Source organism: Microtus oregoni, unplaced genomic scaffold, assembly GCF_018167655.1.
Source record: "Microtus oregoni isolate MIOR12 unplaced genomic scaffold, Mior012 000081F_ref0000091, whole genome shotgun sequence".
Classification (NCBI taxonomy): domain Eukaryota; kingdom Metazoa; phylum Chordata; class Mammalia; order Rodentia; family Cricetidae; genus Microtus; species Microtus oregoni.
In genome coordinates this window covers 3012882-3028277 of record NW_024544541.1, presented here as the reverse complement: position 1 = coordinate 3028277, position 15396 = coordinate 3012882, and the positions used below count along the sequence as shown (strand labels likewise).

Sequence of the window (15396 nt, the reverse complement as noted above, 5' to 3'; positions counted from 1 at the left end):
CAAATAAATAAATAATAAAACAAGCCAGGTGTGGTGGTGCACACCTTTAATCCCAGCACTGGGGGGTGGAGAGAAGAGGTAGGCAGATCTGAGTTCAGGGCCAGCCTGGTCTACAAAATGAGTTCCAAGACATACAGGGTTACACAGAGAAACCATGTCCTGAGAAACCAAAAAATAAAAAATACAAAGAATTATCACTGTAAGGAGCAAAATTAGTATGCAATGGCTTTCCAAAGGGCACAGGAATAAACACAAGAGTCATTTGATGCACTGGTTGTACCTTTATTATTCTTACCTCGTTCACTAGCAGGTCTGTGATGCAAGGTTACCATACACAGTTAAATAATGTCTGCACTACACATCTAAGGCTATACAGCAGAAGAGTCAGGATTAGTACAAATACAAGAACTGTATTTACATTTTGTATACTCAAGCTCCAAACATCAGATATTTACAAAATAAAACATGAAAATGAAATCCAAAATTAATAATGTACATTGTTGCTTGTGCTCAACTCCTTCACTGGGGAGAGATCAGTTTGCAAAGTCTTGGTTCAAAAAGGCCACTTATGCTTCACGGGTTCTGTCACAGCATGGGGAGGTGATGAGAGACGTGGCTCCCAACAGACAAGCACTCTGGAGCCACAACGTCTAAGACAATGGTAACCATGAGAAGGCTGGAGAATTCCTTGGGAGAACTGATGCCAGAATACACAGCATGAAAAAAAAAAACAACCAAAGATGTGACAAGTGACGTGTAACATCCAGGACCTGGCATGAGACCAACCTCTGCCTGGACCTTCTGTCTGAGCAGCTATCTACTGGGAAGTTTTTGTCTCTCTTTGCAGTACTGGGGGACTGAATCAAAGGCGTCACACAGAACTGCTAAGTGCTCTATCACTAAGCTACGCCCCTGGCCTCTGGCTGTAACCTCCAGTGTTTTTAACACCAGTTCTGTATCAACTTAACTTCTTTAAGTCATAAGGGGCTCTCTTAAGATTTTACAGAGCTCCAATACTCACTTCATAAATGGCCTTTTGAACAGTAACAGCAATAATCTCCCTGCCGATGGTCTTACCCAGTCTTGGTGGCTCACTGTCACGGTGGATGGCCGTAGTGCATAGCGCCAGAGTTCTATTCCAATGCGCTCAGCAGACCTTCTAAGAGCAGCAACAGAACTATGCTTTCCTTCTCACAGAGCGAGTTAAAGATTACACTTACAAAAGAAACCCAAGTGAAAAGTGAAGGACCCACGCCCACGAACTCCCAGCCCCAGTGCTGTTCAGGAGAGCCAGAGCATGACACCCAGGAGGGAGTGCCGGAGTTCCACCAGGCACCACCCAGGGCAGAATCATCCCATCAGTCCAGTGTGCAATTCATTACAGCTGTATAAATATACAAATACCTTACAAAAGTAAATCTCCCTGTAAATTAGACAAGCAGCAGCGGGTAACAAAGTTTATGCTTTGAAATACATGAAAGAAGCCGTCTGTTTTAGACCCCAAAGCCCTCTCAATCATCCTTCATCTAAACAAGATAAGAAAACAACAACTTGAAAATGAATAGATACATAGATTCCACGCAGCTGAAGGGAAATAATGGCGTCCCGGTTGATGAGCCTTCAGCACTTGCAGCATCAGCTCTCTCATTTATGGATGGAGTTTGGAAGCAGCCTGGCCTGTGCTCTGCCTAACCTTGTGCAGGGACTGCCTGGACCCGCACAGTCTGGGCCTAAGAGCTGGCTGACTCCCAGGGTGGTTCCCAGAAGCAGGCAAGGCCTGAGCACTGGTCAGGGGCAGCTAGGAGGCTGCATTTGCTCGGGAGAAGGAAGGAGGGAAAAGTCAGGAAGAGAGAGGGTAACTAGCACTCACTTTCTGTAATTTGTATGTTTTCAGTCTAGATTTTTTGTTTAAAGGAATGCTTTGAAAATTCAAAAAAAAACCTTAAAAGGCAATCTCCTTAAAGACTAGTTGTCTTAACTTTCCTACTATTATGGCGGCCACAAAAATGCCACAAACAGGTCCTGCCATAAAACCCTTCCTCTTTCAGAGCAGAGGTGACCGTGCCTGGAAAAGGAACTCAATCCCAAACTGCTCAGATTCCAATCTGAGCACGCACCCTACAGAAAGAGGGGCGCCAACAGCAGCAGATAGAAATATGCCTGCCCAAGTTCCACCTCACTTTCCCTGGCTTCCCACTGAGGCCGCCTTATCTGGGCATTTATGAAGGGTCCGTTTGGCTCATTCTAACATTGATATTTACAAAGCAAAGACTTTCTCACCCAGTTTTGTCTGAGTTTCAAGAGAACACAAGCATCGCATTGCACAGTTCCACTCCCTCAGGCTGCACACCTCTCTCAGAGACACGGGTCCCCCCATCCACCCTCACAGCAGCAGCAGCGTCAGTGACTCAGTTTAGAAGTGGCTTTCTGTCTTCATTTCCTTGAAGGAAAATTTAGTTCTGGTCCAGGACGCTGTCTCCAAGCACGGACAGAGCCTGCTGGATTTGAGTATACACCAGAGGGGCATGTTGAGTCCATTAGACAACAGGCTTCTGACTACATTAAACCTCAGACAAGCGCTTAGAAGACAAGTAACATACAGTTAGTGACCTACGCTTTAAGGAGAGGAAGGAAGGGTTACAAACCCACCAGAGTATTTGCTGATCATTCTTTCAGATAAAACAGTCTTGATTTCTGCCCTTTCTTTCCGTGGTGCACTTTTCCTTTCCTTTGCAAGGCAATGGTAATAACCATAAGGGGCTGGGAGTCTTGCTCTTCAGGGAGAAGCCCCGCTGAGATGTCAGGAGCGGGTCCGCATACCCACGAGCCTCCCTAACGGCTGCTCTGCAGTGCTGAGTGAGCTCCTGACCAGAAGGAAATCCATTCCACCACTACCCTCACGTGGGGAACCCTCCCAGAGTGGAGGTGAGCAGATGCTTTCCTGGGTGCCTGAGCGGTGGTGAAACAGGCTGGCAGGACCAGTCACTGGCCAAGCAACTGAAGGAAACAAGCCAGGGCTTTCTGTGCCCTACTAAGTCCCATAACACTCACTGGCAGGTAAAGGAAGAGCATTAGTTTCTGATGGTCTCTTGAACCCTGACCTGGTTTGTTAGAAGCCATGGGAACTAGTGGCAGGGAGTTCCTCTTCTTTCTAAGAAGGCATTTCCAAACCACCGAGGAACAGTGGCCAGTGGAGGGGAGGGGTGGAGGTGGTGGTGGTGGGGCCCCGAAGGTCAGGATCCAGTGCAAACCACAGGACAGCTGGGGACACTCCTTCTTGTGCCTAAGTGTTGTCTTCTGATTTGTTTGGAATGGTGGTGGGGACTGGTCAATTCTGGCATTCAGAACACAACACAAAACTCGCCATGTTCATTAAGGAGACTAGCATTATTGGGAATGGCTGGAGTCAGAAGACGATTTCAAAGTTTACGCTGAAGCTGCAGTCCTTTGACCAAAGGGAGCTACAACAATCACAAGCTGCACTCAGCAATCTCATAGCAAAGTTGATCCAGTTTCTCCCACACGTCAAACACTCCCCAGCGCCCCCTGCTGGGAGATGTGTGCATGTCATCACATGATTCCAAACAGTGTCACCAGCATCAGGAATGCTGAGGACAGAGTTGGAAACCTAGACAAAAGCCTCCTTCCCAGTGAGGAGGAGAAAGGCTGCAGGACTCCACTGAGAGCCAGCGACTACAGCCTTCCTTTAAAGATCACCCCCACTACCCACTGCCCGCTGGGCTGCAACAGTCTGGCCTTAAAGGGCCAGCAGCAGCCGCTCTTCCAGGTCTATCACAAAGGCCCTTCTGTCTCTCCCACTCTAAAAGTCCATGCTTTAGCCCTGATTTGGACAGAGAATATAAATCCCATTTCTGAGTTTCCCACAGTGCTTTCCTGAATGGAAATGCAGGATTAGTCACCAAAAAAAGAGACAGAAGGAGGGAAAAGCAAGTTTTTTCTCACGGGCTGACATGCCAAATGTCTCCTCCCTTAGTCTCTAAGCCACCCAGGAAAAAGTAGTATTATCATAAACAGAAAGAGAGAGAGAGAGAGGGAGAGAGAAGTTACCCTGAAAACCAGAGTTACACAGAGACAGCAGACAGACAGTGATTATGAAGGGGATCTACCATTCAAACAGAAGCTGAAGTACACTGGAAAATAATCTGGAGATTTGCTGGATCCCCTCAGGGTTTGTGTGTGAGTGTTTTCTCCCTTTTGTTAGGCCACATGCTACAAGTCTTAGCACAAGAAAAAAGAAGAGTACAGAACCATGGAGATAGGGGCAGGAGAGCTGGAGAAGTGCTGGATGGAAGGGCAAAGGAGGAAAGCCACAGGTTACATACAAGAATAACCGTCAAGAATCACAAAGAGAATGAGAGGTAACACTTTCTTTATCTGTCGAAGTGAGCAAGGCTCAGCAGAACTGCTTAGTATTTTGGCTGGCTTGGGCATCTGCGAGAGAGTTTTGACCTGTGAGAAAGATGGGAGGCAGGGTTAGAAAAAAACAGGGTTAGGTCTCCTCAAAGGTGACCCAGGGTGCTATGCTCCTAAACATGGCTCTGGGAACTCTGTGAGATAAGCCCCTCAGAAGCAGAGAGCTGAACTGTGGGAATCCATTAAAGCACTCATAGTCGTCCCTTCACTAAGTGCCCCGCCAGCAGGGCCTCTTGACAACTGAAACCAAGAGGAGGCTCAGTGGTGAGCACAGCATCCTTATGGGAGGACACAGAGGCCTTACAGAAAGGGTCTCATCCACACCTTGTGCCTTCATCACATTCTTGGCTTCCCTCCACTTTCAACCCAGTTAGGATGTCTTTCCCATTCATGTTGCTATCTCGGGGGCTAAAAGCCAAGGAGAGAAAGGAAATGGCTTCCTAGAGCTAGGCATGGTACTGCACACCTGTAATCCTAGCACTTGGGAGGAGGTGGAGAACTCAGAATCCAGCCTGGACTACACAGGAGGACTGTCTCAACAAGACAAAATCAGACAAGAGAACACCTTTACCTTATTGTGCCAGCCAGAAGTGGGTTAAAGGCATATAACCAGTCATTCATGTCTTTGTCATTGAGCGCTTGCAAAAGGACCCCACGGTGCTTTGTGCATACAGCAAAGGTATTAGGTGTCTGGAAAGAAACATTAAGTGAATGAGAAAGTCACTATAAGCACCCCAGATATAAAGTAGGGCCCATGCCACCGACCAGAGCGCCAGACTATAAAGGGAAGGACAGACTGACCTTCACCATGGCCTGCTGGTCCTCACTGTACTCCACCTGTGCTGTAGACAGGTTAATGATGCCACGCTCCACGGGATCTTTGTCACTGTTATAGATGAAGACATAAGGGCGACGGACCACAACAAAATGTTTAACCCAGTTGCTGGAAAGAGGCTCCTTGAAGTGCAGGTATCCCTTCTTAGATACCACTGACCTAAAGGATAGAGCAAAAGAAGTCGGTTTCTCCAAAATAAGTGATAATAAGCTGAGAACCATCGACATATGCCTCCACTAGGGAAGCCCCCAGATGCAGCGAGACAGGCAAACGGTCCCTTTGGCCCAGATCCCATTGGTCAAAGCAACACAGAAAAGAGCAAATGCTACAACAGCGTCAAATGCCAGGCTCGGATGCCTGATACACACAACAGAGACAGTCAGTGTACTCCTGGCCGGAACACACTTGCCCAGACAACCCACTCCTGCTGCCTGTCACAGCACTCACCCTGCTCTGACTTCTTCAATGTCTGGAACAAGATTGAGAAATTCATTTTTTCCTGCTCGGGCCAAATAGGGCGTCTCCACAGTTGGGACGATCTGAAACTGTTCAAATTCTTGGCAGGGACTAGAGGCACGAGAGTTGGCTTCTGGGGTCCTTACAGAGAAGGGAAGGAATAAGAAGCGTCTCGGGAAGGTCAAAGCACCTGTGGACATCACCCTACCAGGACACAGTGCTTCTGCCTGACACCAGGGCAAACATCAGCTGCAGCGTTCAGCTAAGACAAGCTGGTGTCAGAAAGATAATTCTTGATTACACTTTCTCACGAAAGGGCACTGGCGGCCACTGACTCAGGACCTCCCCCTAGTCTATAAACTCTATTCCCTTGCGAGTTTCCTATCAGTCTCATGGCCAGACCCGAGGCAGAGGTTCCCAAGGTGTGCCCCTGACTGACAGCAGCAGCATTCTCTGGAACTGGTAGGCTTCGCGATCAGAAACTCAGGGAGACAGATGCTTGGCCACTGTGTGTCTTTAGTAAGTCCAAGTAGAGAAGCAAACAATGAGAAGCATCCAGGTCCCCAAGCCACAGGAGCAGAGGGCCATCTGGACATTCTTTATTCCTGTTCTGATTGTGTTAGGGACCTGAGGATACTGTATCTTTCTGATTCTAAAAGTCAATTTTACAAGCCTTATTATTCGTGTGTGTGTGTGTGTGTGTGTGTATGCATGAGCTAATGATGCAGAGGTCAGAGGTCAACACTGGACATCTCCCTCTATCATTAGCCACTTAATTTTAAAAGTTTTAATCTTTTATAAAGAGTCTATTTTTCTTTGAGAGTTTTATACTTGGACACAATGTATTTTGCTAATCTCTACCTCTCTACTTCCCCCGACTCCCTGACTCACCAACACATGCCCCTTCCAGCTTCGTGTTCATAATCTACTGAGATCAGTTAGTGCTGCCTATATTCACATAGGTGTGGGGTCATCTACTAGAGCAAGGATAACCTAGTAGTGGCCATGTCCCAAAGAAAAATGACTCTCTCCCAGAAGCCATCAGTTGCCAATAGCTCCTCGGCTAGGAAAGGGCCTTGTGAGCCGTGCCCTGACCCGTGGTAGGGCTGTGACTGTCTTCACCTTGCACAGATCTTAGACAGGCAGCCACAGCTGCTGTGAGTTCATAAGCTGCAATGGCTGTGTGATACTCAGGAGACAGCATTTCACAGTACTCCTTCCTGCCCCAGCACTGAAATTCCTGCTGCTCCCTCTTCTGGGATGTTCGTGAGCTTTGGAGATGGTATTTTTGAAACAGGGTCTCTCATTGAATCTGAACCTCACCAACTTTAGCTGGACTAATTGGCCAGCAAGCCCCAGGGTTCACCTGTCTCTGCCGCCTCGGCACTGGGGTTACAGGCACAAGGCACTGAAAATGCTTTTTACCTGGGTGCTGGGGGTCTGAACTCGGGCACTCATGTTTGGACAGCAGGAATTTTATCATCTGAGCCACCTCCCCAGTCCTCCACATTTCATCATTTCCTCTTGAACTGGGAAGAAGCTTACATTTGGTTGGTGTGTTTAATTAGCTTTTCCTTTCTTAGTGACAAATATAACAATTTTATAGTTAGAACACTCTAAATTGATTGACTGACTCATTGATTGTTTGGTTTTTCAAGACAGGGTTTCTCTGTGTAGCCCTGGTCACCTGGTAACTCGATCTGTAGGCCAGGCTGGCCTTGAACTCAGAGATTGGCCTGCCTCTGCCTCCTGAGTACAGGGATTAAAGGCACGTACCACTGCCGGGCCCTTTATTAAGGCATAACACGAAAAGAGCTCACACACGTCTGGGTGGTCTGTAGCATCTTACTGAGAACCACAGAAAAGCTGGCATTTTCTCTGCCCGTCTGTGAAATCGGGGACTTACTTCTGGTCCATTGAGCTGCTCCTTGAGTCCGCCAGAGAGGGGCATGTGGAGGAGGGTGTGAGGGTGGAGCTGCTGAAACTGGCCACAGACGGGTCCCGTCCAATTGGAGAGACGTCAGACAGCTAGAAACATGAACATCACCTCTGAGACTGAGCAGCAAAATAATGGAGCGCACCGACTTTAGCTGAACTAACTGGCCAGCAAGCCCCAGGACCTACCTGTCTCTGCCTCCCCAGCACTGGGATTCTCAGCATGTTCCACTGGAAATGCCTCTCACTGGGGTGCTAGGGATCTGAACTCACATGCTCAAGCTTCTATGGCAAGAGCGTTAGCTCTGACTCTGCTGTCGAGAGCAGCAGAGATTCTCCAAGACAACCAGTGCCTCATTTTATTAAGCTGATCCAAAGGTCATAAAAGAAGACAAACCTCAGCTGTGTGTAGAGGCACATACTCGGGGAGCAGAGGCAGGTGGATCTCTCTGAGTTCAAGGTCAGCCTACTGTACAGAGTGATTTCCAGGACTGCCAGAGAAACCCTGTCTCAAAAATCCCAAAACAAAACCAAACAACTAAACAAAAAAGAAGCCACACCTCTATTTTCTGCATCAACAATTCTCCTTCTAAAGAGCCTCATGCACATACACATCAAGCACCTACAGCAAGCATGCCTTACTCTAAGCACATGGCACAAGTCCTGCTCTCACGGAGCATACATTATTTGATGAAGAAAATAGACACAAGCTTTCTCTGTGTAGTTCTGATTATCCTAGAACTCTGCAGACCAGGCTGGCCTCAAGTTCCAGAGTAGCCAGAGTTACATAGTGAAACTATGTCTCAAAAAAATTCACAATAAATAAGTACATAAACTAAAAATTAAAAGTGCCAGATAGTGGGGCTAGAGAGATGCCTGAGTAGTTAAGAGCACTGGTTGCTCTTACAGAGGACTTGGGTTCAATTTCTAGGACCCACATAGTGGCTCACATCTATCTGTGACTCCAGTTCTAGGGGATACAACACCTTTTTCTGACCGTAACAGACACGAGGCACAAATGCAGTGCTTAGACCTACATGCATACAAAATGCCCATACATATAAAATTAAAAGAATAAAAATGAAAAACAAGAGTTTCAGAGAGCTGCTAGCTTGCTGTGGGTGCTGAAGAAGGCCCATTCCCAAGAAGGCAATGCTGGAACAAAAAGACATGACGGATCCAAACATGGGAGTGTCTAGAAGAAGGTATATGAAGTATACAAAGACCCAGGCAGGCAGTAGTTGGGAAGGCTAAAGGAAAAGCCAGAGAGTCAAGCTGATTAAGACCGTGAAGGACACACAAGTACACTCATGAATCATCATCACCCTTTGCTGAAGGCATTGAGCATGATACAGCCAGGAGCCTTACAATCCTTTTTTTTTTTTTAATTTATTTATTTTTATTTTATGTGCATTGGTGTTTTGCCTGCATGTACGTCTGTGTGAGGGTGTCAGATCTCGGGGTTACAGATAGTTGTGAGCCACCATATGGGTGTTGGGAATTGAACCCAGGTCCTCTGGAAGAGCAGCCAGTGCTCTTAAGCGCTGAGCCATCTCTCCAGCCCCGCCTTGCAACTTTTGTGTCATACAAAAGCATACCACTTCCTACAGCAGATGCTCTTCCTAAGGAAGCAGGAAAGAAACAAAATACTTCCCGTTTGACAGTGGTCCTAAGCATTGTAGAGGGAGACTGCCATCTTCAAAAGGCAGTGTTTTGACTACAAATCAGAAGATATACCAGAGAATAATGCTATGTCCCTCCAAACAAAATCTATGCCCACCGCAGGGCCTGAAAGCACAGAAGCTGTGATAGGAAATCTGGAGCTGGCAAGGAAACAGTCGTCGCCACAGTGGTGAAAACAGGCGCCTTTGTGTGCTCACCTTACAGTCGCTGATGCTGCCATGGACCTGGTTGAGTTCCCGGTTGAAAGTGTGGGTGAGAAGCTGCAGGCACTAAAAGAGAGAGAAAGACAGATGAACTGGTTAAGGCTGAACACCAAACTCCAATGGCTAAAGGAACCACTGTGTACAAGGAAAGCTGGCATGTCCAACATCTACGCCAGAGCTCAGATGTTGCCTTAGAGTAACTAGGAAAATCCTGAGAAAAGCCAGCATATATCTAGGTAAAGCCATAAAGAACACATGGATTTAAAGAACCATTCTTTTTTCCAAGACAGGGTTTCTCTGTGTAACCACTAGCTGCCCTGGAACTCACTCGGTAGATCAGTTTGGCCTTGAACTCACAGAAATTCATCTGCCTCTGCCTCTGAGTGCTGGGATTAAATGGGTGTACCACCACCACATTCTTCATACAACCAAAACAAATGACTACAAACATCATAATTTCGAAGTGCTCAGGAGTTGAGCACAGTGGCCCATGCAGAGGCAGGTGGATCTCTGTAAGTTCAAGGTCAGACTGGTCTACATATCAAGTTCTAGGCCAGCTAGGACTATGTAACAGAGAGACCCTACCTCAAAAAAAGGCACTGCTGTATTCAGAAGCACTATAGGCATGGCACTATACGCCTCTAATTTTAGCACTCAGCAGACAGAGCCAGGAGGGTTGCTGCAAGTTCAAGGCTAGCCTGATCTACGCAACAAGTTCCAGCTCAGTCAAGGCAATACAGGAAGATTCTGTTTCAGAAAACCCAAAAGAATGGACATCCCTTTAATTCTCATTCAATAAAAGACATGGACATGAGTTGGCAATCTAGCTTAGTGGTAGTGTTTGCCTAGCGTATATGAGGATCTAAGTTCAATGCCCCACACTGGAAAAACAAAACCCCCGTCAGTTTCCATTTCCTCTGTTACCATCTACCGAGCTACACACCCATGGGTCATCCTTATCTACCTTTGCCCTCTCCCATCCATCCAGAACCCCTTCTTCCCGCTCCTAAAAAGGCATCATCGCTCTTCCTGGATCACGGTCACAAGCTCTCTTCCAGTCTCACAAAGCAATCCTTTTCATTTCACTAAAGAAAACTATTGTTGTTGTTGTTTAATTTAATGTATTTTGTTGTACTTAAGGTCAAACTCAGTGCCTTGCACATGCTAGGAAAATGCGCTACCACTGATTTATATACCATTATTTCTATAAATAATTATTAAATCTTGTTTAAAACGACATAGAAACAAATACCATTTAAAATATTTACATCACTCCCAGGACCCACTGGACAGTCTTGGATGACCCACACAGAACCCACTCCATTCCAGCCCCCCCTCCCTCAACACCTCATGAATTCCCTAAGCTACTAGCTGCCTCCTACCACGCACTTCCAAGGTCAGTTCAGGAAGCCTCATCTATGGGGCACACCCCGTGATAAGCTTGTTATCCAGGCTTAAGCTTAAGGGCAAGATTGGATCCCTATTACTTTTACATTCAGTGTCAGTGTCTTTAAAGAACACAGAGACTATCTCAGTCGTCCCCTGCAGCCCTGTGGTAGGGACTCTGAGCAAGAAAGAAGGGCTGTCCCACCTTTGTAGCCAGCTCTTTCTCTCGGTCCCCCAGGCTTTCGATGTCTGCCGAGTCATAACCGCTGCTCTCGCTAGGTGTGGCGGCGCTTTCAAAGGTGGTGCTGGAGATCTGGGAAGACATACTGCTGGAGGTACTGAGGGTTCCACTGCTGAGGCTGGGGGACAATGAGTCACTCAGAGACTTGGGTATGCTGTCACCAAGTCTATCCCGAAGCAGCAAGAAGTGGCGTGTTTTCTCCACCTGAGAATATGAACATCATTATCTAAGATCATTGAGTGTGTAATGCGCAAATCACTATGCTTGCATCTCACAGACCAACAAGCCGAGAGCCGTGGAGAGAAGGCAGGAGTGGACTGAGTGTTTGCTATCCTGCCCGCGTCCTCGATACCTCGTGCAACAGCTCCAGCTTCTCCAGTTCCCACTGGTGCTCCAGGATGAGGCTGTCTCCACGAGGTCGCCAGCCTGCTAGGTTCTCTTCTCCCCGCACATATGCCACAGAGGTGTCCAAGACTTTTCTCCTCCGCCTCTGCATGCCTAATACAAGAGGAAACATATCTTTTGTTTTTTATTCCTCCAGAGAAAAATCTGATTCCAATTTAGGTCAAAACAAATTCCTAACTCTTACACATTTTTACATAGCAAACTAAATTTGGCCTTAAAATCTGTGAGATTTTATTGACAGCATTGATGCCTGGAACGGTGGCACTGCCTTTCACTCTGGCACTGCAGAGACAGAAGCAGGGAATCTCTGTGAGTTCAAGGCCAGAACCATCTACACACCAAGTTCCATGACAGTCAAAACTATATAGTGAGACCCTGTGGCAAAAAAGAGAAAGAAAGCCAGGTGGTGGTGGTGCACTGCTTTAATCTCAGTTCTTGGGAGGTAGAGGCAGGTGGGTCTCTGAGTTTGAGGCCAGCCTGTTCTAATACAAAGGGAGTTTTCCAGGACAGGCAGGACTACACAGAGAAACACTGCCTCAAAAAAATGAGAGAGAGAGAGAGAGAGAGAGAGAGAGAGAGAGAATGAATATATATCCATGGCATTCTCCCAAAGCTATTCTCTCGAAACTTGTTTCCCATGTGAGATGCTGGGCTCAGACCTAGGGCCCTGCACATACTAAACTACTATTATTATTACTGACCTATGTCTCAGCCCTGACTGTAAACCCGATGGTCTCTCAGTAAGGCTGATGTTGTTACAAGTTCAATAATGCAAGGCTGACAATCTTCGTTAAGGCAGTACAGTAAGCAGCTGTGAGGTTTTCTGAGCAGCCATGCAAGGTGGCTCAGAACCCGTGCCCCTGGCACGTGAAGGTAGGAGGACTGATGGAAGTTGCTGGCCTGAATAAAACCTGGTCTCAGGAAAAGCTTTCTAAGTCAAAGTTATCTAATTCTCAACAGCTTTATATTTCACAGTCTAGCAGATCATAAATCTTGTGTTTATGTACCCTACCCCCTGGTTTTTTGTTTTGTTTTGTTTTTGCTTTTTCGAGACACGGTTTCTCTGTGGTTTTGGAGCCTGTCCTGGAACTAGCTCTTGTAGACCAGGCTGGTCTCGAACTCACAGAGATCCACCTGCCTCTGCCTCCAGAGTGCTGGGATTAAAGGTGTGCGCCACCACTGCTCGGCTTTACCCCCTGGTTTGTAAAATACAGTTTCTAAGAGACGTGAGTAAGAAAGACTCTTGAAGCACATGGTATGGTGAGCACTTACCTGGACTACCAGTATCTGCCATTTTGCATAGGCTCAGTTCATAAATTCCAGTAACTCGGTTGCTATTTGAAAATAAAGTAGAACAACGGCTGAGTTTCTTGTAGCATAAAAGTGGGGAAAACCTAGATTTGTTTACTTAAGAAAGAGTGGGTCTTCTGAAGGGGCTACAATTCCACATACACACTTCTTTTTTCATTTTTATTTTGTGTGTGCGTGTGTGTTGAAGGACAGCTTGGGGAGTCAGTTCCCTGATGTCATCACGTGGGTTCTGAGGCTCAGACTCGTCTTTCTGCCCTGGCTAAGACACCGCTCACTTTCTTGGTAACTGTGGTTTACTTGTCTTCTCCTAAGAGGAGCTTATTTTCATTTTATTTTGGCCACTGTTATTTCAACAGGATGAAAAGAATAGGATAAACTAGAAAATTTACAACGTAACTGAGAAAATAGAAAACTTCTTGACATAAGAGAAGACAGGAAACCGTCTGACTGGAATGAAACGATCAACAGTTCTGAACACTGTGAACAGAAAGGGCCTCTCAGCCTTTCACTGTATTATAGTAATTCTTATTTTCTTTGTTAAGCTGGGTGGTGACAGTCATGTGTCCACGCCATATCTTGTCAAATGTATTGGTATGCCTTAAATATGTACAATAACGCTTACAAAGACAAAACTATCATTATCAATTTGTTTAAAAATATGATTACTAGGTGCTGGAGAGATGGCTCAGTGGTTAAGAGCATCGCCTGCTCTTCCAAAGGTCCTGAGTTCAATTCCCAGCAACCACATGGTGGCTCACAACCATCTGTAATGAGGTCTGGTGCCCTCTTCTGGCCTGGAGATATACACGCAAACAGAATATTGTATACATAATAAATAAATAAAATATTTTAAAAAAATATGATTACTAGTGACAATTAGCCCTTGGAAACCTGTTCTGGAATTATCTGCCATACAGCATTCTCCGTGCCTCCACCAACACTGCATTGCATGCCAGCATGTGAGCACTGCATCTCAGCTATCAGTTACCCAGACGGTCTGTAGACGGCAACAGCAGATGGGTACCCAAGGGCTGTTGTTTCTTTCTGTTGAACTGGGCAAAGACCTGGAAACTAAACTTGTTTAAAAAACTTACGAGTCTGGTGACTTTGAATAGCCACTACCAAAGAGACTTCGCAGAGAACGTGGCGGTGAGATCTTGGCATCTCGGGAATAGAAGACCATGCACACATCCTTGGTGATGACGGCTGGCTGGATGCAATGATCCAACTGCAAACAGACAAGATAAGGTGCCGAATGAACACAGGCAGAGCACCTGGGATGCGAGGCTAGGCCGTAAGCTGGTGTGGAGACAGGCAGGCTTCTGCTTCATCAATGATTTCAAAAGCCGCTCAACGGATAGTGATGGTGGATTCATAATGAACACATTCATTTTCCTTTGAGGGAAAATGCTATCATTACACGCTATTTAACAATGTAGAAACTGAGCTACAGAGAGCTTATCTAAGGACATGGGCAGTAGGTGGCAGCACAAGGATTAGAACTCAGATCAGGCATGGTGGTACACGCCTGTAATCCCAGTACCCGGGAAGGGGAAACAGGAGTACCAAGTCACCCTCGGCTACATAGTAAGTTTGAGGTAAGCCTTGGATACATGAGACTCTGTCTCAAAAAATAAAATTAACAACAGAAGAACTCAGCCTTGTTCCCAGACACAGAACTATTAGTTTCTATTCTGACCAGGAAAGCCTGGTATGAAACTGTCTTAACCGGTGACTGGGTTCCTGAAGCTTAAGTAATCAGAAAGTTGTTATCTTTTGACTAAATAGAGCCCTGGAACAGAATCTAAAACAATCAGAACAGTTGGCAAAGTACAATCAAATAAAAAAATCTAAGGATACGGAGAGAAAAGAATTAAAAATAAGTTGAATTTTTGCTGACTGTTCCATGTCACTGCCCACTTCTTAGGGCCTGCTCAAATTCTGGGTCCCTTACCTCTAGATAAGCGGATAAAGTCATGTAGATCTTTTCTCCATAAGGTGTCACTCGGTTCAGAAGGAGGGAGTTATGTAGGGAGCTGTCCCATACAGCCTCAAAACGGTAGAAGGTCCTGGGTCAGAAAGACAATGTGTCAACCAAAAGGGGCTGATGTTAGGACAGCCAAGGGACTGCTAGTGTCAGGGATCCTAAGGAGTCCTATGCCAACCACTGCTCTGTCAATCACACTCTAACAGTGGGGAATCTTGTCTCCTAGAGGGAGAGGCAGGTGCCCAGCCATCATTTAGGGACACTTAGTTGAGCTCCCATCCCTGATTTTTGATAACCTTTCCTCCTATAACCATGACAGCAGTGACACCACTGCCAGGGACGGTGGCACAAGGCTGCGGCCCCCACGCTCAGGCAGAACCGGGACTGCTGAAGCCGCAGACTACCTTGGCCTAATACCAAGTCCCAGGCTGGCCAGGGCACAGCACAAAACTCGTTCTCAAACAAGAGCAGCCCCGTCAACAACATAAGCTGTGAGAGCACTCAAAAGAGGGAAGACTGT

The 15396-nt window shown here is 46.5% G+C and overlaps 1 protein-coding gene across 12 annotated transcripts in view; it reads right to left on the bottom strand.

Moving 5' to 3' along the window:
- Nucleotides 1-720: 720 nt before the first annotated feature.
- LOC121441739 (kinesin-like protein KIF1B) overlaps nt 721-15396 on the bottom strand; it is a 140314-nt gene continuing 125638 nt past the window's right edge. For 10 of the 12 annotated variants that reach the window (XM_041643011.1, XM_041643010.1, XM_041643018.1 and 7 more), the window contains 11 exons: nt 14844-14958; nt 13984-14117; nt 12851-12912; nt 11526-11671; nt 11138-11377; nt 9541-9612; nt 7632-7753; nt 5717-5866; nt 5236-5428; nt 5006-5124; nt 721-4470 (listed from right to left, as the gene is read on the bottom strand). In XM_041643011.1, the coding sequence (XP_041498945.1) occupies nt 4428-4470; nt 5006-5124; nt 5236-5428; nt 5717-5866; nt 7632-7753; nt 9541-9612; nt 11138-11377; nt 11526-11671; nt 12851-12912; nt 13984-14117; nt 14844-14958 (1396 nt within the window). In that variant the 3' untranslated portion in view covers nt 721-4427. Of the gene's footprint in view, nt 4471-5001; nt 5125-5235; nt 5429-5716; nt 5867-7631; nt 7754-9540; nt 9613-11137; nt 11378-11525; nt 11672-12850; nt 12913-13983; nt 14118-14843; nt 14959-15396 lie in introns of those variants that run through there. The other 2 variants (XM_041643017.1, XM_041643016.1) reach the window with 1 other exon arrangement.